Source organism: Malania oleifera, chromosome 1 (genome assembly GCF_029873635.1).
Source record: "Malania oleifera isolate guangnan ecotype guangnan chromosome 1, ASM2987363v1, whole genome shotgun sequence".
Taxonomy (NCBI): Eukaryota; Viridiplantae; Streptophyta; class Magnoliopsida; order Santalales; family Ximeniaceae; genus Malania; species Malania oleifera.
In genome coordinates this window covers 148,930,891-148,955,225 of record NC_080417.1, presented here as the reverse complement: position 1 = coordinate 148,955,225, position 24,335 = coordinate 148,930,891, and the positions used below count along the sequence as shown (strand labels likewise).

The following is a 24,335-nucleotide window of genomic DNA, read 5'->3' as shown; positions in this document are numbered from 1 at the left end:
GTGTGTGTGTGTGTTTTCTAGTGTATATGTGTGTGTGTGAGAGAGAGAGAGAGAGAGAGAGAGAGAGGAATGCTTTTGATGACTCTTTCATATATTGAATCTGTCTCTCTTCATCCTCTATTTTTTTTTTTTTTGAAAAAAAATTTAGGTTCAAACCCCAGAAGACATTCTAAATGCTAATCGCCTTATTTTCCCCGGTGTTGGGGCATTTGCAACGGCAATGGATTTTCTGAACAAGAAAGGGTAAATCTCATGTTTACATTTTTTTTTTTCCCGATTCTACTATTGAATATATTTCCATGCTTGCCATAGGGTAATGTCTGATATGTAATAGGTGCGTCATTTGTCAAGAATTTTTTTTTTTTCTTTTTCCTCTTCTATTCCCATCCTGCATTTTTTTATTTCTTTTCTTCCGTTTTTTCTCATTGAAATTTCAGCCTATTACTTCTCCCGTCATACGTACCTATTTATCAATCATTTTTACGTTTAATCATATGAATTTGCCACTAAGTCTGAAGAAATTAACCTGCTGATTATTTTTTTATACTCTCAAAAAAAATGAGATTGAGACAGGAGCGTGCATATTGTGATATATCCTTTATTTCCATTTAAGCTTGATTTTATTTCATATTTCTTTCCAGAATGGCCAAAGCATTACGTGCTTATATTGAGGATGATCACCCGTTTCTAGGCATATGTCTTGGACTACAGTTGCTTTTTGAGGGTAGTGAGGAGAATGGACCAGGTTAATGTTCAATTTCTTTTTATGTTAGTCATTTGTCATTTTCTTATCTTATTTCTTCCAGTGTTCACATGGCTGACTCTGACTTATAAGCATTGGAAAAAATGGAGGACCCTTCTACTATAAACCCTTAACCACTCCAACAACCTGTAATAGATTGTGTTATGATACACACCTCACTAGGGTATGTATCATAGAATTTCTCGAAAATGAATACTTTTTGTGTCAAACAAGTATTGTATGAGAAGAATGCTTACCTGTTTTTCATTTTTTTTTTTCCATTGCAGAATATTTTTATTTTCTTTAGCATAAATAGAACATACAAAAATTATTATTATTATTTTTAGATAACTAATTTCTATTAAAACTAAAGCAGAATTACAATAGATGAAGGATGAGACGTCCTCTACAAATCAACTAATTGCAAGAATGCTGTCCTCCATTTACTTTGAAGATTGGACAACAACATCTCCCAAAAAAAAAAAAAAAAAAACCAAAATAATGATGCTAGAAAGAAGTAAGAAAGATAATTCTATCCCAAAGCATAGGAGAAAAGTCATCTCAGCTTTGTACATACTTGCATTTCATTCTACCCAAAAAATTGCATGCGCTGCACAAATCCATAAAGCTTTCCCCTTTCTACTCTTCCCAAAACCTTGAAATCTTACTAGCAAGAACTCAATACACATTTTGCAAAGCCATCCAAGAGCACCCCAAAGCTGTCTCACCCTCCAACAATGGAGAAAAAGGTGTGCATTAGTTTCATGGGTTTGCGACAAGATGTACATATATGCGGGTTGAGGGCCTTATAGGCCTCTTTACTTGTAAAGTCACTTGCATTGTGTAGCGAAGCACTTTTTGTTGAATAAATTAGTAGCAGCACATTAGAATGTGTTTTGTTTTTGTTTGTTGCCTAGTTTGTTTTGTTTCTGTTTATTGCCTAGTTTGTAGGAGTTGGTTAGCATGATGTTAGTGGTGCCTAGGAGTTGTTTAGCATGTTGTTAGTGGTGCCTAGGAGTTGTTTAGCATGATGTTAGTGGTGTCTATTTTTGTGCTTGTAACCGTTTGTTTTTTTTTAGCCTATATGATGACCATTTCCTTATTAACGAAGTGTGGAGTTTTTAGTCAAACTTTGTTTCTCCTTATTTTTAAATTTATCATTTTCTTCTTCCATTTTACATTAGTGGTATCAGAACGAGGTTAGAGTTCCACAATGGCTTATGAAACTTTTGTGCAGCCAACCATTCCATGCTTTGATGGTCACTATGATCGTTGGAGCATGCTCATGGAGAATTTTTTGAGGTCCAAAGAATATTGGACAGTTGGTGTTTCTAGAGTAGCAGAACCACTAGTAGGTGTTGTGCTAATAGATGCACGGAAGGTGGAGTTTGAAGGGTAGAAGTTGAAGGATCTCAAAGCAAAGAATCATCTCTTCCAGGCAATTGATCGTTCCATCCTGGAAACCATTCTTTGTAAAGACACTTCCAAGCAGATCTAGGACTCTATGAACCGGTGACATATTACTTCTCCAGGACGATAGCAATCGCAAATAAGATGAGAATCGATGGTGACAAAATGATAAATTTCACTATCATTGAGAAGATTCTTCGTTCGATGACAACAAAATTCAACTATGTTGTTTGTTCGATTTAGGAATCTAAAGACATTGACAGTATGTCCATTGATGAATTGCAGAGTTCTTTGTTGGTTCATGAGCAGAAAATGAATTAGTACGACAAGGAGGAGCAAGTGTTACAAGCCTCGGCATCAAAAGGCGGAGGTCAAGGACGAGGAAGAGGCAGAGGTGGCAATGATGGTAGACACTCAAATTAGAAATCTAAAGATTTTGATTATCAAGGGAGAGGAAAAGGTCATGATAACAATAACAATCATTCAACGCCTTCCAAGTCAAAGTAGACAAATCAAGAGTTGAATGCTATAGGTGTCACAAGTTTGGCCACTACAAGTCAGAGTGTTGTACTAATCTAAGGAGAGATGGTGGAAAGCAGTTCAATTTTGCTGAGAAGGAAGAAGAATTGTCTTTGTTGATGACTTGTCATGTGAAGGAGGAAACCCACAAAAAATTCTTGTGGTACTTAGACACTGGCCACAACAACCATATGAGTGGAGAGAAGCTTGTATTCTTTGAATTGGATGAAACTTTTCGTGATGTTGTGAAGTTCGATGATGGCTCTGCAATCTCTATTATGGGAAAGGGAAAGGTAGCGATTCAGACCAACAAAAATTCTATTCAAACTATTTCTAACGTTCTCTTTGTTCCATATTTGAGAACAAATTTACTCAGTGTTGGTCAGTTACAAAAAAAGGGATATGAAATCTCTATAAAAAATGGAGTCTGTAGAATTTAAGATGAGAAGTTGGACTTCATAGCTCAAGTCAACATGACAGCCAACAAAATGTTTCCATTGTATCTCCATGACACCGCTCACTCATGTCTTTCTGCAAGATTGGAAGAGAAGGAATGGCTATGGCATTTTCGCTGTCGGCATCTTAGCTTTGGCGGGTTGAAGACTTTACAACAGAAGAATACGGTGACACGTCTTCCTCAAATTACAGCTCCTTTTGAAGTTTGTGAAGAATGTGTTGTTAGCCAACAACACCGTAATCAATTCCCACAAGGGAAATCATGGAGGGCGAAGGTTGCACTGGAGCTTGTTCATTCTGACATTTGCAGGCCAATAACTTCATGCTCTAATGGAGGTAAGAGATATATACTTACCTTCATTGATGATTTTAGTCTCAAAAGCTGGGTTTATTTTTTGCAAGAGAAGTCTGAAGCCTTTCTAACATTTAAAAGCTATAAAGTGCTGGTTGAGAAAGAAGTTGGCAGTCCCATAAAAATTCTTTGCAAAGATCATGGTGGAGAATATAACTCACATGAATTTGCAAGTTTCTGTGAGACTCGTGGAATCAAGAGGCAGCCTACAGCAGCTTATATGCCCGAACAGAATGGCGTTTGTGAAAGGAAGAATCGCACTATTCTAAATATGGTGTGAAGTCTTTTAATAAGGAGTTGTATTCCAAAAACTTCTGGCCTGAAGTAGTTAATTGGAGCATTCATATATTGAATAGAAGTCCCACACTTGCTGTTCAAAATGCGAAGCTAGAGGAAGCATGGGGTGGACGGAAATCAGTTGTTGATCACTTTAGAATTTTTGGGTGTGTTGCATATGCCCATATTCTAGATCAGAAGAGGAAGAAGCTGGATGACAAAGGAGAAAAACGTATTTTTCTTGGTGTTAGTGATCAGTCAAAAGCTTATAAGCTTTACAATCCTAACACTAAGAAAATACTTATCAGTCAAGATGTTGTCTTTGATGAAGATCAAATCTGGGAATGGAGCAAAAATGTAGTTGGAGAGCCAATTCCTACTAGTTTTGATGGAAAAGATGGTGATGAAGCAAACTAGCCGCAGCAACACCTTGCTCCAGCAATTGATGCATTTGAGAATCTTCAAAATGAAACTCTTGTAGCCTCTGATGTCACTCCAACAGCACCAGAAGCAGCAGCTAAATCACGTTCTCATCGTGTTCGAAGGAGGCCAGCATGTATGTCAGATTATGAGGTAACCGAAATTGATCAATCTGAAGACCAAATTACTCATTTTGCTCTATTTTCAGATTGTAATCCTACAGTGTTTGAAAGTGCTGTCAAAGAATCAAAATGGCGGAAGGCTATGGATGCTAAAATTGCAGCCATCGAAAAGAATGATACTTGGGAGTTATCTAATCTTCCAGAAGGGCACAAAACAATTGGCGTGAAGTGGGTTTACGAGACAAAGCTGAAGGAGAATGGTGAAGTCGACAAGTACAATGCACGCTTGGTGGCCAAGGGCTATAAGCAAGAGTGCGGTGTTAATTATAAAAAAGTTTTTACTCCAGTTGCAAGACATGACACAATCAGATTGGTGATTGCATTAGTAGCTCAAAACTCATGGCCTATCTTCCAGCTGGACGTGAAGTCGGCATTCCTCCATGGAGATTTGAAGGAACTAGTATTTATCGATCAACCTCCTGGTTATGTGAAATCGGGAAATGAGCATAAAGTGTATAGACTAAAGAAGGCTCTATATGGATTAAAACAAGCCCCATGAGCTTGGTATGATTGTATAGAAACTTATTTCAAAAATGTCCTTATGAACATACACTTTTCATAAAAGTTGAGGATGGAGGGAAAATGCTCATTGTTTGCTTATATGTAGATGATCTAATCTATACTAGAAGTAATACAGCCATGTTTGAAAGCTTTAAGAAATCCATGATGGCTGAATTTGAAATGTCTGATCTTGGCATGATGCATTACTTTCTTGGTATAGAAGTGTTGCAGTCCTTTACTGGCATTCTTATTTCTCAAAAGAAGTATGTGGGAGAAATCTTGGACAGGTTTCAGATGAAGGATTGTAATCCTATGAATACACTGTCTAAGTTTGGTTTGAAACTAAACAAGGATGATGGAGGAAAGAAGGTTAATAATGCTCTTTACAAGCAGATTGTGGGGAGCTTAATATATTTGACTGCGACAAGGCCTGATATAATGCATGCTGTAAGTGTCATTAGTAGATACATGGAGTGTCCAACAAAGATTCATCTTTTGGCTACAAAAAGAATTCTTAGGTACTTGCAAGGTACTAAAGAGTTTGGGCTGTTCTTCGAAAAGGGAGAAAAGTCAGATTTGTTTGACTTTACAGATAGAAAAAGCACCTCTGGGTATGTTTTCATGTTGGGAACAGGAGCTATTTCATGGTCATCAAAGAAGCAGCTAATTGTCACATTGTCAACTACTGAAGCTGAATTTGTTAAAGCAACAGCTTGTGCTTGTCAAGCTATTTGGCTGAAGAAGATTCTTGAAGAGCTGCAGTTCAAAGAAGATGGGCCTACTCTCATTTACTGTGACAACAGTTCTGCAATACAGCTCTCAAAGAATCCTATTCTACATGATCGAAGCAAACATATAGACGTGAAGTATCATTTCTTGAGAGATCTCACGAATGATGGAGTTATTAATCTAGTTTACTGCAGAAGTGAAGACCAGATTGCTGATATTCTAACAAAGCCTCTCAAATTTCCAGCATTTCAGAAGCTCAGGGAGTTACTTGGTGTTTGTAGTTCAGAGGACTTTATCTGAGGGATGACGCTTCAAAGTTTGAGTCTTATTAAACTAATGTTATGTATGGAACATCAGTTTAAGGGAGGGTTTGTTGAATAAATTACTAGCAGCACATTAGAATGTGTTTTGTTTCTGTTTGTTGCCTAGTTTGTAGGAGTTGGTTAGCATTATGTTAGTGGTGCCTAGGAGTTGTTTAGCATGATGTTAGTGGTGTGTAGGAGTTGTTTAGCATGATGTTAGTGGTGCCTATTTTTGTGCTTGTAACCGTTTGTTTTTTTTAAGCCTATATAATGGTCATTTCCTTGTCAGTGAAGTGTGGAGTTTTTAGTCCAACTCTGTTTCCCTTATTTTTAAATTTATTGTTTTCTTCTTCCATTTTACATCACCTTTTGGGTAAATTTTTTTGCCATTATTATTTTTTTCTTTATTCAAATAGAGTAATTGTTTAATCACTTCATGATCACTATTATTTGATAGAAAAAAATCAAAAGAGAAGTGGATGGGAAAATATAATACCAAAGAGGGAGAGTGCTTAGAATTCATGCATCCAAATATCTTACTTTGGTGAAGCTAAATGTTTCACATTGATAGGTCCCCTATTCCCTAATAAGTGTAAACAATAATATCTAGCTCCCAATTTTGGACCTAAATGTCTTCATTAGCAATACAAATACTTTAAATGGATTTTATATTGAGTAGACTTAATCCTGAGCCAGGATTATGAACCCCATAAATTTTGAATAAAAGCAGGCTAGCCCATGTTTTGGTTCTATTGAGCCTTTAATTTATTGAGGCACATTTCTCTTACCCATAGTTACAAGAAAACGCTAACACGTGAGCCACGTAGTGGTACAAATTTTCTAAAACATGGCACTTCTTCATTTTGGAACACTAAATTTAGCAATCAAAAGTTTAACTCAATATTTTTCATGTAGCATATTGTTTTGTTATTTAGAGTGGAAAACTATTGCATTATAATTCCATTTTCACTCATTATTAATTTATTTCATAAAAGAAAATCTACTCTAGAAACACTTCAACATCCTCCCCAAAATATACAAGTGCCATTGCACATTTCTCACACATATACCCATATAATTATACCCCGATGTTCTATGTTCTAGAGTGTGTGCTATACCATGATCCCCTTCTTGTTGTTCCATGAACCGGAACGTTCCGTGTTCTAGGTAACATTGCCCTCACCTATTTGAGTAAATATTCTTTTTAACAGAAAAATAAATTTATTAAATTATTAAATAGAAGATACGAATATATAAGGAGGAGGATAAGAAATCTTCAAAATGAGGACAAAAAAAGTACAATCAAAATAATGAACCTTTCTAGTCTTGCTGAAAATCCTCAAGACATATATCCTTAAAACAGCCTGCACTAAAAGACCAAAGAAATGGCAAGTACTAAATCCTATCCCAAATCAATTTTGAAGAGAACTTCTTCAATTAAAAATCCAAGCATTTTGCTCTAACCAGATCCCAACATAACCACAAAGAGCACACACATCCGCAAAGTTACAACATCCTTCTTCTAAAACCCACTCAAAGAAATAGCCATAAGCTCATCCACCATCTTCAGGCACACCAATCCTCTCCAAATATTACTTACATTCTATTCGATATGCCCCAAGAAAATGGACAAAGAAATGGATGAGATACGAGATCTAGTTGTTAAAACTACGGTCTAGAAACCTAGACCGAGCTCTCCAGTCCAACCAGGTTTGACCAGCGTTAACCAGTCAACCTGTTCACTCACAAAAAAATGGTAGTGAGATTTTGTTGCCATCGAGACTTGAACCTGGGTTCTTAAGGAGGTTAAGAGAGTAAATTACCACTACACCAACCATAACTGGTTGTTTATTCATCCAGTAAACAATACATATGTAAAACATGTAATGAATGCAGACCAGGTAATTTTTTAATTTGGTCAAATCTCAGTCCAATTTTTTAATTTACGCCATTGCTAGTAATCATTTACTTTTATTTAAGTAATAGGTGATTATGCCCATCGTCTTTGTGGTTATATGCCCATACATATATGTAAAATACTGTCATCTGATATTGCTGGTTCAACCACCCAGAGATCCAGGTTTTAGAGCCATGGTTAAAACACAAGAAGCACACATCCGGGGAAAATGCTTTGAAGGGCCTCCTACTCTGATATGGATTGTTGATGTTCTCTATTAAAGGCCACCAACCAAACAAAAGCTTTGATCTTGGGACCTTTGACTCCCTAATGCAACTGAAAGGGCCTCCTACTCTGCTTTGGTATAAAAAAATCACTAAAAGAGTCCAAAACTCACATCATGGCATCGCTCCCCTCCTATTAGAAACCTGACGGCCTTCTAACACACAAAGCAAAGAAGCAACCTCCTCAAACTTTAGAACCATCATGAATCAAAAAGGAAGAAATACTGGTATTATTGATTGAAGAAAGAAGATAATGGCAGGGAAAAATATTTAGCAATGCCGAAGCCCCACCCAAACATCCTTCCAAAAACATTTATGAGAAACCATTACTCATTTTATACTAAAAGGAATAAAAAGAGGGCAAATTGCATGGACTACTAGAAGAACATCTAAGGCCCACAATAGTATCCAAATGATTCACCATTAAGCCAAATTTACTTTTAATAACTCTGCCCACAAGGAGTTTACCTTTAAGGGAAACTGCCACAACCATTTGCCAAAAGGGCTCTGTTTTTACCTTCCAAGCCCCAAACTCCTCCCTCCATAGACCTGCACACTACTTCCCACCTAACCAAGTGATAGGGGATAGTAGAGAGCCAAGCATGAATAAGAGTGATGCAATGCACCCACCTAAAGTGGGAAAAACATTCTTCATCCCATCTATAGACTGGCTTTAAACTGTTTGGCCTCATATGCTATATTTTTTTTCATTTACAATCTTTGTAAATTTTTCTCCAGGGATGTATGAGTTGGTTAAGTGTAACATCTTAATATCTTTATGTGTTTGTGTGTTGTTCAGACTTGAGTTGACAGGCATACATTTTTTTTTCAGTAAAAGGTCTTGGCCTGATACCTGGTGTAGTTGGTCGTTTTGACTCATCTAATGGCTTTAGAGTACCTCATATTGGCTGGAACGCTTTGCATGTTACAAAAGAATCTGAAATTTTGGATGATATCGGGAATAGTCATGTTTACTTTGTTCACTCTTACCGTGCTGTGCCGGTATAGTTACTCTGGCCTTGTCTATTGTTGCCACTCTATATTTCTTCATTCAATTTCCTTATTTGCATGTAGATGCTGAACTAAGTTCTATTATATTATCTTGTAGTCAAATGATAACAAAGAGTGGGTTTCATCTACCTGCAATTATGGTGAAGATTTCATAGCATCTGTTAGAAGGGGAAATGTGCATGCAGTTCAGTTTCACCCTGAAAAGAGTGGAGGCAAGAATTTTTTTTTTCCCCTTTGCCTTCTTTTACTTTATTGTTACCTTGCTTTTGTTCAAAATATGCTTCCTTTTGGCCTGACCTGTGGAAAAGACTATGTCATATGCCTGTTTGTTTGATATGAAACTTGTTTTATATTTATGAGATTTTGATTTGATCTGAAAGGGTTTATTATGAGTTTTTTTTCCCCTTTGCCTTCTTTCATTATAGAGATCGACTTTTTGATTGGACTAATCTATAATGTTTCACTGAAAAGAAAAGGTCCACTGTGTTGCAAATCTCTTGGTCACAAAAATAAAAAAAAATGTATGCAACACTTTTAAGCAATAAATTGGGATATTGTGGTCTGTTCTTTGTATGTTTTCTCAAACTCAGCAAAAGAAAATCCTTTCTTCCCTACTTTCTCTTGCTTCTTGTTGTTTCCACCTCTATTTCAAGACAGAGATTTTAATCAATATTCACATTGTATAAAATAAAGACTATTTTGTCCTGTTTTATGACTATGACAATGATCTCTGTTAATGCAAAATACCTGGTTTGTGGCTTCATGTTGAAAGATTGATTTCTTAAATCAAACATTCTTCAATGATGCTGTTTCTTTGTTTCAGTTGATGAGAGCGTCCCAGTGTTTTCCACTATCTTTGCCATACATAACTATTTTGTATATGCTTTATTTTTTTAAAAAAGAAAAAAAATTCATGAGATCTTCCAAATCCTTTTCTGCCCTCGTTTTCAATACATGAGTCCCTTACATGATTGTTCTTCTTCACTTGTTACTTCATATCAAGAGTCTTAGGCTATGTTAAACAATATTAAGATAACCTTTTGATGTTGTTGCACGCTTGCACAAACTTGTATTTTGTATCTGTTGTCACTTCTGCATAATGTTTTTTATTTGGTTGTTGTAATGGATCAATTCCTTTTTTTTTTTTTTTTTGGTTACTATTGAGAACTTTCTATGATAAGAATGTTTACATTTTGGCCTGCCATTGTTGTGGGCTCCTAAAAGGATGGGAGGCAACTCTTGGGAGAATTCTTACTGCAGACAACCTCAGAAAAGGGGGCTGTCCCTTATGAACAGGTGTTTTTTGTGTTTAGAAAGTGCAGAAGCTATTGATCACATCCTCCTGCACTGTTCATGGACCAGAGCTCTATGGGACTTGGCTTTTTCTTCATCAGGGGGCTTTTGCAAGAGCAGGGGTAGGAGAGTCCTGGGCTTGGAAAGGAACTCATGCTAGCAAGAAGAGGAAGAAAGCTTTGTCCCTCATTCCCCTTGCCATCTTTTGGTTGGTGTGGAAGAAAAGAAGAAAAAGAGCTTTTGAAAGAATAGTGACACCCCTACATGTTTTTAAAGACCGTTGACACCCCCGTTTTTGTCTGGGGATCAAATAGGAAAACGTTTTCAAAATAATAAGAAAAGTGAATTTTGAAAATTTAAAAATGAGGAAAATGGATTTAAAATTTAAAAATGAGGAAAATGAATTTTGAAAATTTAAAAATGAGAAAGATGAATTTTGAAAATCTGAAAAATGAGAAAAATGAATGAATGGATTTCAAAAAGCAAAGAATTCTTTGGAAAATGATAATAAAAGAAAACAGAAATAGGAAGTTAAAAAAAGAATTTAAAAAAAGGAATAAAAGCAATTTAAAAGACCCCCCTAATTTGTCTGTTCCAGGCACACTCCCGCCATGTTTTGGAGGCCATTCCGCCATTAAAAAAGGCAGCATGTGCCTGCATCCCTGAACCGTTTCCGCCTGCCGTGCCCAGAGCCCCCAAAATGCCCATGGTCTCCTCCCTTTCCCTTCCCCATCCCTGAATTGCTATTTCCATGTTATCCGGCCAGCTGGCCGAATTGGCCTTGCTGGTGGTTTTTGCCCACTGGTCGCTCACCTTGCCTGCTTTTCAAAAGGCCCTTCTCTGGTCTTTACACAAGCTCCCCTCATTGCAATGTTGATTATTTTCTTGCCACACGCATCGTCCCCATAAGTTCCACTTTTCTTTCATCCTCCATAGCAATCCCTTTACATTCAGATACTGACGACTTCAGCTACTATTCCCCATTCCATTATTTTCCAGCCACCATTCTTGCAGCTGCCAAGGAAGAAGACCTGCAAACATACAGCTGAAATAACCCACCGCCGGTACCCCTTTCAATTCTTAGTCTTCCAGCCACTCAACATCACAGCTCCAGCCTCCATTGTTACCATCTCCCCTCTCTTCATTCTTAGTTTGCAATTACCACCCTCAAGTCTGAATCAAAGACCCATTCACCTTGCTCTCTCTCTCTCTCTCTCGTTTTCTCTTTTTATTATGTTTATGGTGCATGGAACACCTCTCTAGGGTGTTTGTAGGTGTGTGCGACTATGACATGACAGCTTGGGTTTATAAATGGCGTGTCTGAAGGTGCTGGTATCATGCTTGTTGTAGTAGCATAGAATGAGATGCATCGTAGCGAGATAGGTGCATGAATAAGTGATATTCATGGAAACTGTAGAAGTGCAGACACGAAGTAGGTGCATGAGATGATAATGCATGCGTGAAAATCTCTCTCTCTCTCTCTCTCTCATTTAAATAATTGTGCATGTGCCATACATTATGGTTTGTTGTACACCTCGACCATGTGTATGCTGCGTGAAGTAGGGCGTGTTAAGGTGAACTGAATTTGAACAAGCATGAAGCCACATGTATTTGTGCACGGTGAGGGAGTGTTTGCATGGTACAAGTGGAAAGTGGTGTGGTGATGTGTGTGTAATAGTGGGTTATTATGGGTGAAACACATGAAGAAGTGTACATTAATGCCCAATGCTTGCATGCATGGTGAAGGGCAGCTAATAAAATGGTGGCACCTGAATCCATTATTGCATGGATTTGTGTTGGGATGATTTTTATTTATTTATTTATTTTACAAAAGCATCATCACACCATAAGCATATTATATTTTATAAGTTTGTGTAAAAGTGTGGTGTGTAGTCTTTACTTTGTTTATATTTTTTAGTTAATTTTATGTTGTTACATCATGATAAGAATAAGAAACGAAAAAGTTTTGTTAAAGGTTTCCTTTATTTATTTATTTATTGTTATTATTATTATGATTATTATTTTTATTATATGTGATTTTGTAGGTGCAAGTGCATTAATGAATATGTGCTAATAAGTGTATGTGTTATATTTCTTTATATTATTCATGAAAATAGTGTGCTCTTTTGTTAATTATCTTTATGGTTATTAATTTTAAAAAAACTAAAAAAATAGGTATTGTGGTTGATGTTATTTTTTGTTCAAATTTTTTGGAAAAAAAAGTTTCAAAAAAAAGTCTTTTACAAGTTCATGCGTACTTTACATGATTTACTTTTTCTTGCATGCATGTGTTTGCACGTGTATTATCCTGGTGATTGAAAAATGCAAATTGGAAATGGGGAAATGTCGTCTCTCATACATGCCTGACGGGAGGGTGTCTTGGCATCCTTTAGATGATGTGTTTTTTTTTTTCTTTCCTGTGTTCCTTTATTGAAAATGATTGTTAAATAATCCAATGACGGAACCAACCTGAAAGCGGATCAATGGTATCCTTTTGGAATTCTAGAGGTGACGATAGCCCCTGCAATGGTTGGGACTCATCCAATATTTAAAAGGATCGGTAATAACCAACATGAAATAATTATGAGTCTTGATTAATAATTAAAATGGGTAACCATAAGCTAATTAGGTACTGTCCGTTAGGACGGGTGTACAAGGGGGTGCTGATACCTTCTCCTGACATAACTGTACTCTCAAGCCCTACTTTGGTCATGCAGACCAAGACTTTAGGTTTCCTTGACCATGGTCCAGTTTAGAAACCAAGAAATCTGTAATAATTAGGTAATCTAATCACACGTAGGAAAAAACAGGTTAGTGGTGACTCTATTGTATTTTAAAACCCCTTAATCTGAAACCAAACCACTCTCTTGGTTCGCCATTCAAGTCGAGACTGTCGGTCTTGGGACGTGTTGACCTTACCAACGGATTACTACTGTTACCAAATTACATAGTGGTTTGTCTCTAGTTGACTCACTTGTAATGCTTGATTTTTTGACAACCTGCAGAGCAGGTAAGTATTTGCTGTTTGTACAGGGATGGCATCCCCTTGATGCCCTTTAGTGAAACTCTTCTTTGCTGATCAAAAAGAACAAAAAAAATGCTCACATGGGTAGGATTTGGTAGTCTTGAGTCTTGAATTTGAGTCAAGTTTTTGATGTATTTTTTAGGACTCTAAGGGTCTACTGTTGATGTGGTTATTATATGTTGTTACATGCTGTCATCAGGGTTTTAGTGAGAGGACTTAACATTGGTGTTGTTAAATGAAAAGAATCTCCTTTTAATTTGGTCTTTTACTTTGGCCACTATTAGTCATATGAATAATGTTTGTCCTTTTAATGTTCTGTGTAGATGCTGCTTAGTCTAGTTCAGTCATGCAGCATGAATGCACTTTCCTTTACTCCCTGTGACCTTCCTTCTTGTCAGTGACCATGATTGTGTATGATATTTGCATTTTGACATTAGCAGAATAAAGTTTCTATCAAAAAATAAAAATAAAAATAGCAGATTGGAGTTGAGTCACTTTTCTTATGTGTCCAAATTTGATTTCTGGATCAGCAGCTGTGTTCAGTTGTAGTCTCTAGTAATTGGTTAATTTAGACGAAGGAAGAATCTAGTCATCAGTGTGATTGCATGGATGGGGTACAATTGTATTACGTTGTACAGATTACAGTGTGTTATTGATATATCTGTCTATGTGGATAAACAATCTCAGAACAGTGTATTGCCATACTGCAGTACCAATTAAAAGAAATCAAATAAATAAAGAACACAGGCAAGAAATTATGCTGCTCATCATTTGTTGTTTCAAATTTATGGTGAGCGAAAATTTTTTCAGAAATTGTTGTCTGGTTAGACTCATGAATTATTTTCCCTAGTTGATTTTCTGAATTCTCAAGTTGAATATTGTAGAATTCAACCACAGCACAACTTGATTAAGGTTGAGGGATTTACATACTTCAATTCATGAAACCACAGTTGAACCTCTATTGCTGTTTCCAACTGCCATTTTTTCCAAGCACTCATGCACAATGCAGATATGCTGTTGAAGAAAGTCAATGGCTAAAGGATTGGTATTTGTAGTAGAACATGTAAACATAATCAAGTTGCTCCTTTTAGCAAGTAGGAGGTGGGTGGCATGAAATGATGGTAGAGATTTTACATGATGTTTGATTTCTTAAATTTATTTATTGTGTTTCTTGGAAATTCTTTGGCATAAAACTACAAATGCCTCGTCTACACACACACACACACACACAAGTACACACACACAAACATATTCCAATGGGACGTGCACTGAGCTTGGATGCTATAAAATTGGGTTAGCTCATTTCTCATCACAAAGCCCAACCCGCTCCCCTCCCAAAGTTAATGCACTTGATACAGAAGCCCCATGTTCTAACCATTGAGATGTCCCCTGAAGCAGAGAAATATGAATATTTAATGCTATAAAACGAAGAATATCAAAATTTTAATGAAAAATAAGGGGGAAGGAGAGCTGCCAACTGCCATTCCTTTTTCCTCATTTTAGGGATGAGATGTGTAAGTGAATTCTTCTCATAAAACAACTCCACATTGTATTCTTTTTACAATTAGCTGTAAGACTATTTTTCAATATTAACATGGACATGGGGACATAATGTGAATGAAAATCTTTAAAATGCCTTTCCAAGAGTTTGGCATTATTTGGAATTTTTTTATTGGATTGTTGTTACATGGGTTTCGTTGTGGTAGAAGTATCCTTTACTCGAGTGCTTTGCAGAAATATTATATTGAAATTCTGATGGGGACGTAATGACTGATGCTTTTTGTGTTGTAACTGGAGTTGAATTATACAGATGTTGGGCTCTCTATATTGAGGAGGTTCTTGAATCCGAAATCAAACGCTGCAAAGGTAGCCATTGTACTACATAATTGTGCATCTCATATGTTTGTTAACTCCTTGGTTGCGTCTAACAATCTGAAACTTTCATGCGAAGACAGAAGCCAACAAATGGGAAAGCTTTGAAACATGCAAAGAGGGTATTGTGTTTTGAAGCTAGAGTTAATCTTTTTTTTCATTAGTTTTTTTAAAGGTTTTATTTTGTTATATTCTTTATCAGTCTTTTGCTACAGAATCTGTACAATATATAATGTTGTTCATTGATGGTCGCTTTTCAAAGTTGTGATTTAAACAGCAGTACTTTTGTGCAGGTAATTGCTTGTCTTGATGTCAGGACAAATGATAAAGGAGATCTTGTTGTGACCAAAGGAGATCAATATGATGTAAGAGAGCATGCAAAAGAGAATGAGGTATTGCAAAGAATATTTCTTGGGCTCAGTGATGTTATTTGATATAAACAATAGAGGACATCTTTGTTGTAAATGCATAGTACATGATTAAATGTTGAAGAAGTAATTGTTTAACTGGAAAAAAAGGAAAGAAAATTGAAAAAAAACAAAAAGGTTGTTGCGGTGCACAAGGCTTCCCTGGTGCTTGCTTATGGAAATTGACCAGGTCTGAAGAAGGCGGCTAATAGGCAGCCATACCTCTATTCTGGAGGGGCTGATTCCCCGATTCAGACCAGTTCACTGTGCTGGGCTGATGAGCATTTGCCATCCTGCCAAATCTGACTATATTATTTATTTATTTTTTTTATAAAAGAATATCGTGCAGGAAAAATTATAGATACATATTGTAGGTTGAAAATCTTAAGTGGTTGACACAGTAATTAATGAGGGAAGTCACTTTTCTTAGGCTGTTTATGGATGCCATTTTCTTGTGCTTTTTGATATTTATGAGGTTTATTGTAAAAATTTTTTAAAACTGTTTTAAGGCCTTAGCGGTTCTATAATTTTTTATTCGCCCATATTACAATCTACCAACTTGAGTGAATTCAATCATGATAGAATTTACTCTTTATGTTTTATTATCTACCTAGAACAAAGGGTTGTCTTCTAAATGCTTCTTAATCTTATGTTTTTGTTTTTTTTTGGTTTCCATGGTTGATAACTGAATAATTTAGCCCTTTCCCAGTTATAAAGTATCAGCTGAAAGTTGAAAATCACATTGATAATCGAACCCCAATTACCTTCTTTCTTTGCTGTTAGGCATGTCCTGTAATCATTCTTAATATAGGTTTTTCCATGTGCTCCATTCACGTAATTAATCCATGCTATTTGCCCTTTCCATATTGGACAAAGCTACCATCATTGGCATCATCTGGTTATACAAGATTTTATTCTATATAGGGTCTCCTAGTTTTGGGATATTTTGGTGGATTGTTATTATTGGTTTTAACTTGAAAGCAAATTTGTTTTGTTTCACTTAATTCATCTTCAATAGTCAATACTATGAATTACATGTCATTGGTGCATAGCCTTTTTTATGCATGGACTTATAATTAATTTTTTCGTCCTAGCAGAAAAATTGCATTTTTTATTTGATGGCATGGTTTTAAAATCCAGACTGGATCAGCCAGTCCAACTGGGTTGGACCAGAGCCAGCCATTATACTGGTTTGAGTAATGCCATGAAACCAGAAATGACATGAACTGGAGTCAACCAGATGTAGTGAGCTTGCTGGGTTTATCGAGCCTCTCATAAAATAAAAATACAGTTCTGACGCCAGTGAGGATAGAAATAGAACTCACAACCTGTTGGAGAGTAAGGAGAAGCCCTACCAATGCAACCGTTGTTGCTTCTGTGTTCATTTGTTAAACAATACATTTATAGCCGCATCTATGGAGATATATACACACATCCATGAAAGAAAGTGCAAAGATTTAGGTAAAGTAAAATATATAAAGGATGAGAATGATAATGTCCGAGTTGAAGGGAAGACATAAAAGAGAGGTAGCCAAGATACTTTGATAAGTTCAATGAAAACCAAATTGGGAGCTTGAGCTTCAAATTGACAAATGAGGAAAAGACTAAAAATATGAGATATATCCGTAAATCAGAGTTAGTGAAATAAAGATAGCGTTAAAAAAGATGAGAAGTGAGAAACTTATAGGATCAAATAACATCCCAGTTGAAGTGTGGAAGTGTCTAGGGGATATTGGAAGTGTATGATTAGCAAACTTTTTCAACACTACATTAAAAACCAATAGAATGCTGGGTGGAGGTGGAGGAAAAGCACAACATTACCTTTATACAAAAACAAAGGTGATTTTCAAAACTGTAATAACTACTGCTGAATGAAACTTATGAGTCATACAATAAAACTGTGGGAAAGGGTACTTAAACAAAGAATAAAGTTAGAAATGAGGGTCTTAGAGAATCAATTTGGTTTTATGCTTGGGAGGTCGATAACAGAAGCTATCCATCTTCTAAGAAGGCTGACGGAAAGGTTTAGGGAAAAGAAGAGGGATTTACATATTGTTTTTATCAATGTTTTAAAAGGCGAAAGTGTAAGGTAAGGCGCTTTAACCCTTAAGAGGTGAGGCGTAAGCCTTTAAGCATTGGGGTGTAAGCCATTTGTGAATTTTTTTTTTAGATAAAAATATGTAAATAAATTACATATATTTTACAAATAAATAAAAATTAAGAAAATCACGAATAAAATGTTTTAAAAAAATCAAACGTAATTTGCAAACTCCTTGTTGGGCCTTCAAAAATTGCTAACTTGAATTCATTAGATAAATCATGACAATAGATAGCTATAAGATTACAAAGTTCAAATTATTTTCAAAATCTGAGATACAACTCTCAATTATTTTGGGAAGGTTGAGGTTCAAGAGTTTTAGAAATCAACTCATATTATGACATTCCTTTTATAATTTATATGTATATGGAGCTAAAATTTTCTAGCCAAATCTAACTTGAGATTCACACACCCAAAATGCGTAAGCCTCAGCTAAAAAGGCGCAAAAGGCGTGCCTTTTGTACTAATGCGTAAGCCTTAGTGTGTAATGGGTTATCCTTTTTTTGGGATTTGGCATTTTGGATTAATCCTCAAGGCATTTTAGGCCTGCCTTGCCGTAAGGCGAGCCTTGGTTGAGCCTTTAAAACAGTGGATTTTATTAACCTAGGGAAAACATATATAGTGTATCAAGGGAAGTCCTTCGGTTTTGGAAAAGAAGGGAGTATGCAATAGATATACAAATGCCATCAAGGATATGTGCGATAGAGTAACGACCACTATTAGGACTGAAGAATGAGAGTTTAAAGAATTTTCAATCATAATAGGGGACATCAAGGTTCTACTTTGAGTCCGTATCTTTTTGCTTTAGTGATTGATGAACTCACTACGAATATCTTGTCAAAGTATTGTGTGAATGGCCGAATGGTTTGGCCTTGAGTTCTGTATATTATATATATACTTTACAAGAATGCTATACATGGAAAGTAAATAAGTTCTAGCATGATTCTAGCCCGTAAACTAAATATATGCTAATTGTAAAAAATAATGAATGAAATAAGGAAATAATTGTGGGCTGAAATAAGGAAAGAAATCTTTTCTTGTTTGCTGTTCCGTTGACAACCCCCCTCAAATTGATGCGGGTTGATCAACAAGCATCAATTTGCTACTTAGGAAGTAATGTTGATGACGAGTGAGAGCCTTGGTGAAGATATCAAATATGTGGAAGAGTGATAAAACGAGCTTCAAATGCTTCACGGATAGAGTGACAATCGACTTCAATATGCTTCGTTTGCTCATGATAGACAGGATTGGTCATGATCTAGATATCACTTGTATTATCGACATGTAGAGGTGTAGGATCGGTCTCAGAAAAATCTAGCTCAACAAGCAAACCTCGAAGCCAAATAATTTCAGAACAAGCAAGAGACATCGCCCGGTATTTAGATTTCGTTGATGACTTAGAAACTTTGTCTTGCTTCTTACTCTTCCAAGAGATCAATGCATCACCTAAGAACACACACCAACCAGTGATGGAGCGATATGTATTCGCACAACCAGCCCAATCAGCATTGCTATAAGCAGCAAGGTGAGTAGAATTACCTGCATGGAAGAATAAACCACGGGCAGAAGTGCCCTGAACATAGCGTATGATCCTACAGACAGCAGTCAAATGAAGATGACGAGGAATCTGAAGAAACTGGCTGACTTGCTGTACAGCAAAAGAAATGTCCAGTCTAGTAATGGTGAGATAGACAAGACTACCCACCAACTTTCGGTATAAACTAGGATCAGCAAGTAAGTCACCCTTCTCTTTGCGAAGCTTGACATTTAATTCCATGGGAGTATCAACAGAAGTACCCTTTCTGAAGGCCAGCTGCAGCCACCAAGTCATTAGCATACTTATGTTGATTGAGTGAAATGCTAGAGGGACTACGATTCACCTCAAGACCAAGAAAATATGTGAGGGACCCAAGATCTTGCATATGAAAGGACTCTGAGAGATGAGTCTTGAGCTGAGCAAGTAAAGCAAAATCGGAACCAGTAATCACAATATCATCAACATAAACCAAAAGAACAACAATACCCATGTCTGATTTTCGAAGAAACAATGAAGTGTCATACTTGCTCAGCTTGAATGAAAATTGTAATAAAGTGGTGTGGAATTTATCAAACCAGGCCCTCGGAACTTGTTTGAGACCATAAAGAGAGCGACGAAGCTTACACACATGAAGTTGGAGAGGGAAACAAGCCCAGGTGGCTTCATATAAATACACTCTTTAAGATCCTCGTGAAGAAAAACATTCTTGACATCCATTTGATGTAGTGGCCAATCACTGGAAGCAACAATAGCCAGAATCGTACGAACAGTAGTCATCTTAGCCACAGGAGCAAAGGTCTCTTCATATTTGACACCATATTCTTGATTATTTCCCAAGTGCAACAAGGCGATCTTTGTAACGATCTAGACTTCTATTAGATCGGACCTTGACTGAGTAAACCCATTTACAACCCAGAGGAACAATGGTGGGAGGACAAGGCTCAATGTCCCAGGTGTGATTGGCCTTTAGAGTGGCAATTTCTTCCTGCATTGCTTGTCGCAAACAATCATGCTTGGCAACATGCGAGTAGGATGTGGGAATATCTAAATTGGACAATGCAGCAGTAAGAGCTTCTGCGGGCAGATTCGATAGTCTTTGATAATGTGACCACCCTTCTTCTTGCAATAAGAGCAGTATTTCTTGGAACAATTAGCAGCGATATGCCCAAATTCTTTGCAGCAAAAACATTGCAAGGTGCTAGAATGCACAGGAACTACCACGAGATTGTCCCAGAGTAACTTGAGTACTTAAGTTGTTCTTCTTCACGAAGTAACTCACCAAAACAAACATCAAGAGAAGGAACAGGAGAGCGATTCAGCAGAGAAGAGCGAACGGATTCATACTCAGGGCGGAGTTTCATAAGAATTGATCACGACGACTTGTCTCATGAATACGTTGAACAATGGGAAGAGAGGCAATAGGAACATCCACAGTAACCAGATCAAAATATTCATTCCAAAGAGTTAGAAATGCCGAATAATAATCTTGGGTGGAACGATTGTCTTGTTGAAACATGGAAATCGCATGCTTTAACCGAAAACGATGGGCACCGTTATCTTGATGATGTATTGTTTTTAAATAAGTCCACATGGATTAAGCTGTGCGATAAGGTCGCAAGTTGGGGACAATATGTGGCTCAACCGAGTTAAGAAGCCAAGACATAATCCGAGCATCAAGCACAACCCATGAAGGACAAGCCGCTGAATCCTTGGCATCAAGCACAACCCATGACGACAAAGCCGCTGAATCATTGGATTTATCAGGATTGGGTGCACAATCCGAGCCATCAATATGATCCCAAAGATCTTTTCCCTTCAGGAAAAGTTCAAATTGAAAAGCTAATGTAGAATAATTGTTGCTTGTAAACTTAGCGCACACAAGTGTGGAGTCCATGGTAAATAAAGGAGAAAATCGAGAAGCCCAAAAAAACAGACTGGCGAAAGAAAAATTCTACCAGAAAATCGAGAAGCACAAAAATTTAAATCAACGCAGGTACAAAGAAAACCAAGATCAACCTGCCTGCACTTAAAAATAAATCTTGAACCAAGAAACCTGCTGTGCCGAGTATTACAAGGACAGAAAAGCACCAGAAACAGCAACAGAAAGGACCAAGATCAACCTTCCTGCACTAAAAAATAAATCTTGAACCATGAAACCTGCTGTGCCGAGAATCACAAGGACAGAGAAGCACCAGAAACAGCAACAGAAAGCTGTTCTAATCGACCTGCCTGCACTAAAAATAAATTGCAAACCAGGAAACCTGCTGTGTTGAGAATCGCAAGGACAAAGAAACACCAGAACAGCAACAAAAAGCTGTTCTGACAGCCACTCAGCCACAGAAATATCGAAAAACAGAGAACCAAAAAATTCCAGAAGAGAATAGACCCACAACAGCCACAGAAATGAGAGACACCTCCAAAACCGAGAAGACAAAAAAAGCAAAATTCAAGGGGAAAAAAATTAGCAGTTGGCAGGCTCTGATACCATGTCAAAGTATCGTGTGAATGGCTGAATGGTTTGGCCTTGAGTTCTGTATATTATATATAGACTTCACAAGAATGCTATACATGGAAAGTAAATAAGTTCTAGCATGATTCTAGCCCTATTTATGTAAACTATAATCTGTCAAGCCCTATACATGTAAACTAAATATATGCTAACTAAACAAAATAATGAATGGAGAAATAAGGAAATAATTGTGGGCTGAAATAAGGAAAGAAATCTTTTGCTGTTTGTTGTTCTGTTGACATATCTAAAATAAGATTCCTTGCTGTTTGCAGTAGATATACTGATGTCATCATCTAGGATATATACGATAGAGTAACGATCAGTGTTAGGACTGAAGGAGGAGAGTCTAAAGAATTTTTAATCCCAATAGAGGTACATTAGGGTTCTGCTTTGAGTTCATATCTTTTTGATTAAGTGATTGACGAACTCACTAGGAATGTCTAAAATGAGATCCCTGGGTGTATGTTGTTTACAAATGATATTGTTCTAATTGATGAAAGTAGAAATAAAGTAGAATATAAGTTAGAAATTTGAAGAAAAACTCAAGTCTAAAGGTGTTAGAATAAGTAGAAATAAAATAGAATATATGAAATGTAACTTCAGCCAAGTAAGGAGGAATGTTGGAGATGAAATAAAAGTTGATAATCAAGAAATTAACAACACTAGTAGATTTCGGTACCTTGGATCTATCATGCAAGCGGAGGGAGAGATTGAAGATGATGTAACACATAGAGTTAAAGCAGGTGAGCTAAAATGGAGAAGTGCTTCAAGAGTGCTATGTGATTGTAGAATATCCTTAAAACTAAAAAGGAAGTTTTATAGGACAGCTATAAGACCAGCCATACTATATGGATCATAATGTTGGGCAACTAAGAAGAAACATATCCGAAAAGTAAAAGTTGCTGAAATGTAGATGCTAAAGTGGATGAGTCGTGTAACTTTAAAGGATAAATTAAGGAATGGACATATTCACAACAAGGTAGGAATTGCTCTGGTAGAAGCTAAGATAAGAGAGGGGCGGCTTAGATGGTTTGGGCATTTGAAGTGTAGGCCAAATAGTCCTCCAGTGAGGAGGAGTGAGTTAGGTATTGTTAGTGGTTGTAGAAGCGGCAGAGGTAGACTTAGACTTAAAATAACCTAGAATGAGGTAGTGAGAGAAGATCTTATATCCCTGAAGCTGCAGAGGAAAGTCCCCTAGATCGGTTGAATTGGTGGAAAAGGATTCATATAGCAGGCCCCACCCAGTGGGACTTTAAGGCTTCTTGTTATTGTTGTTGTTGTATTTGTAGGTCTGTATTTTTTACCTTAACCATGTTTGGGGAGGCCTTGGATTTTGATTTGTATTGGATTTGGATAAAATGTAATATTAAATTGTATTGAAATTTATCGAAATCTGTCCAAATTGAAATTGAAGGTTCAAAATCCATGCATCCAAATGCAGTGTAAAAGAATTTTAATCAAATCAAACCCTTTCCTGCTCTTATTTAATATTTATGAATTAATTGGCCTCTTTTGCTGTTAAGTATTAAGTAAATTTTAATTGAGCCAAATCCTCTCCCACTGTTATTTAATATTATTTGCTCCTAGTAAAAATCTTCTCCAGTTGTTGCCATCATTATCATTCTTTGTATACATATACATACATTCATGTGTGTATGCTGCCTTACTATCACGGGCTCACCTAACTAGTTCGATTGGTTCGACCAACCCAGCAATTATAATCACCTGTCTAGGTTTTAAAACAATGTTGATGCTGAGTTACATTCTTTTAATTTTTGAAGGTGAGAAACCTTGGGAAGCCAGTGGAGCTTGCTGGACAGTATTACAAAGATGGAGCTGATGAGGTACTCATTTTTTTTCCTCTTCTTTTTAAGCCATTTGGTACTGATGTAGTGATATCTAATTGTGGAGCATTGATATTCAATTTCAAGCCTTAACCTTGAATTGCAGGTTAGTTTTCTGAACATCACTGGTTTCCGCGACTTCCCTTTGGGTGATTTTCCAATGTTGCAGGTTTGTTACTTAGCAATCCAGAATGTGCCCAGCATAAATCATTTTTTCCTCATTTATTTTCCTTTTTAAGTTTATCTTGTTTGATTTTTTGGTACCTGTTATGCTTTGTAGGTTTTGAGGTGTGCGTCTGAGAATGTATTTGTACCATTAACAGTTGGAGGAGGAATTCGTGACTTTACGGATGCAAATGGAAGGTATGATCTTTGGGTTTTGGTATTTATTTGCTCCTATCAATATTTCCTTGATATACCCTGATTCCATTAGTCTGAACCAATTTCTACTTGGCGCTGAAAAAGTAACTAAATACATAGGCATTCATGTTACCTGTAAGCCTCTTTTCGCAGGTACTACTCTAGTCTAGAAGTTGCTTCAGAATATTTCAGATCTGGGGCAGATAAGATTTCCATTGGGAGTGATGCAGTTTTTGCCGCAGAAGCATATTTAAAAAGTGGAGTAGGATATACTTCTCATAATCTCTATTTCTTTAGCATATATGCCTT

General features: G+C 36.7%; 1 protein-coding gene across 1 annotated transcript in view; it reads left to right on the top strand.

The window, feature by feature from the left end:
- Positions 1-24,335, top strand: part of LOC131154050 (imidazole glycerol phosphate synthase hisHF, chloroplastic) — a 36,657-nt gene that overhangs the window by 665 nt on the left and 11,657 nt on the right. The window contains exons 3-13 of the mRNA XM_058106539.1: positions 149-243; positions 642-745; positions 8,903-9,072; positions 9,179-9,293; positions 15,210-15,265; positions 15,355-15,393; positions 15,565-15,663; positions 23,604-23,666; positions 23,773-23,835; positions 23,947-24,029; positions 24,180-24,288. Of these exons, the coding sequence (XP_057962522.1) occupies positions 149-243; positions 642-745; positions 8,903-9,072; positions 9,179-9,293; positions 15,210-15,265; positions 15,355-15,393; positions 15,565-15,663; positions 23,604-23,666; positions 23,773-23,835; positions 23,947-24,029; positions 24,180-24,288 (996 nt within the window). The remainder of the gene's footprint in view (positions 1-148; positions 244-641; positions 746-8,902; positions 9,073-9,178; positions 9,294-15,209; positions 15,266-15,354; positions 15,394-15,564; positions 15,664-23,603; positions 23,667-23,772; positions 23,836-23,946; positions 24,030-24,179; positions 24,289-24,335) is intronic.